Source organism: Volvox carteri, assembly GCF_000143455.1.
Source record: "Volvox carteri f. nagariensis unplaced genomic scaffold VOLCAscaffold_285, whole genome shotgun sequence".
NCBI lineage: Eukaryota > Viridiplantae > Chlorophyta > Chlorophyceae > Chlamydomonadales > Volvocaceae > Volvox > Volvox carteri.
The window spans coordinates 3292-5839 of NW_003307818.1; the positions used below are offsets into that span (position 1 = coordinate 3292).

The window sequence follows — 2548 nt, forward strand, 5'->3', positions numbered from 1 at the left end:
GACACACACGCCCCCCTCCCCCAACCAGCCCCAGCCACCCTCCATAGCATCAGGAACAAGAAAGAGGGCAACGGGTAACAAATCCACAAAGAAAAACAACCCTGGCACAGCTGTGCCCCACAACTACCTGCCTACATCAAACAAATCTGCCGTACTCCGATAGCCATATCGGAGTACGACAGTGTTTTGATGCCCCTCGTAAAACACATAAGAGCCCCCAGCCTCCCTCCCGTCTTACCTCCATTCCCGGCTGGACGTCGGCCCCATCTTCCGAGGCCTGCGGCACGTGCAGGACGTGGATGGGAACATGACAATTAAGGCAGGCACGTCGACGACGGCAGCGAAACACACACGCCCCCCTCCCCCAACCAGCCCCAGCCACCCTCCATAGCATCAGGAACAAGAAAGAGGGCAACGGGTAACAAATCCACAAAGAAAAACAACCCTGGCACAGCTGTGCCCCACAACTACCTGCCTACATCAAACAAATATGCCGTACTCCAATAGCCATATCGGAGTACGACAGTGTTTTGATGTTCCCACATAAAACACATAAGAGCCCCGAGCCTCCCTCCCATCTTACCTCCATTCCCGGCTGGACGTCGGCCCCATCTTCCGAGGCCTGCGGCACGTGCAGGACGTGGATGGGAACATGACAATTAGGGCAGGCACGTCGATGACGGCAGCGAAACACACACGCCCCCCTCCCCCAACCAGCCCCAGCCACCCTCCATAGCATCAGGAACAAGGAAGAGGGCAACGGGTAACGAATCCACAAGGAAAAACAACCCTGGCACAGATGTGCCCCACAACTACCTGCCTGCATCAAACAAATCTGCCGTACTCCGATAGCCATATCGGAGTACGACAGTGTTTTGATGCCCCACATAAAACATATAACAGCCCCGACCCTCCCTCCCATCTTACCTCTCCAAGCGAGCCCAATTCCTCCTCACGGTGGCCACCCGCCTCCATTCCCGGCTGGACGTCAGCCAAGGATAACTAAAGCTAGTTCAGCGACAGTGAGTGGCGGTGAGTTCTATTTTAACGTTGCTACAAGGCATACTAAAATGTAACACAAATCCCTTATCCCAATGGAAGCTGTTCCGAATTCCTTCTCACTTGAAGCGGTTCCGCGGCCGATTAGCAACCAGAGGTCGGCAAATCCGGTGGGTCCTGCGGGTCCGTAACACAGTACCCGCAGCCGAAATTCGGCTTAAGGCCCCGGCTGCGGGACCCAAATGACCAAAATTCGACCGAAAGACGTGATTGAAGCCTCTATTGCAGCCCGTAGGGCCGCGCGCTGGACTCGAACTCTGTGTTTGACTTTGTAAAAGAATGTCACGACCACCTCTACACAATTCGGTGACGGTTATCACTGATACATTATTACATTTCTAGCGTCTGTACCGATGACTTGCAGCTGCCGCAGCACTTGACTTGGTCAATTGTGGACTTTGGCATACCAGATATTGGTCCCATGTGGCCTATCCTATGCATAATCTTCATCATATTGCTTGTATTTTCAGCATACTTTTAACTGCTGACCGCGGCATCTCGCCGGGGAACGAAGGAAACGCGTGCAGAAATTTCCAGCGGTCGACAACGCACGTTGGCCGGCATGCTGACCGGTCGTAAAGCCACTGCTGATCCCCCAGCAACATATATTGAGGCGGAAGAGCCGTTACTTGGGCCATCGGGCAGCGCCAGTGAAGCTCTCCAGGTCTACTTTTCCCAGCACCACCACCTCCCACCTCCGGAAACGCCAGCACCGTGGCCCTTCCTCCACAGAAGAAAAGGCACACTCAAGCCAACACTGCCTCCACCGGTCCCAGTCAGCAGCCAGCACCTCTCCTGCCCACCACCCCCAACACCACCGCTACGAACAGCAGCCGGCAACACTCCTGCCCCCCGCCACCCCCAATGCCACCGCCAACCTGCAACGGAAGCGCACCAAGTCCACCAATAAGATCGATGCCGTTGGTGTCCCCCCGGGGTTTGAGCGGCCTCGTAATCCCAACGAGGACATTATTTGGCTGACTGACACTTGTGGTGGTGATTTCAAGAGCTGGGCCTATGCACTTCAGGGCTCGACGACGGTCATCTGTTTTTTTGCGACACACATAAGGAGAGTAACGCCACCATTTCCCGCACGAACTGGGATTGCTCAGCTTACACCCGGCACGAGGCCTCCTACTCCCACAAAGCGGCTGTAGTCCAGTACACGCAGGATCAGCAGCAACAGCAAACTGACAAGCACCTGGCCATGACCGAGGTTGCCGACAATCCCTTGTTGGCTCTGTTTTGTGGCGCATACATGGTCCTGTACCAAGCCATGCCTTTCACTCACTTCCCAACGATCTGTGAATACATGGACTGGCTTAAAGTACCAAACATCACCGGCTTAAGTTCAACGAAGGTCTTTTTGTGAAGCTGAGTATGTCGGGTCCTTGAAGAAGGAGGATGCAATGTTGAAGGGGGCGATGGCCAAGTACAAGTCCTCCACTAGGATGCACCTTACACGCATATCACCGATAAGGTCGAGAAT

At 54.6% G+C, this 2548-nt stretch overlaps 1 protein-coding gene across 1 annotated transcript; it reads left to right on the top strand.

The window, feature by feature from the left end:
* Positions 1 to 1094: 1094 nt before the first annotated feature.
* Positions 1095 to 2216, top strand: VOLCADRAFT_101011 (uncharacterized protein; the record flags this gene model as incomplete). The annotated part of the gene is made up of 2 exons (XM_002959480.1): positions 1095 to 1169; positions 1890 to 2216. 2 exons carry the CDS (start codon positions 1095 to 1097, stop codon positions 2214 to 2216), a joined length of 402 nt encoding a protein of 133 aa, XP_002959526.1.
* Positions 2217 to 2548: the final 332 nt, after the last annotated feature.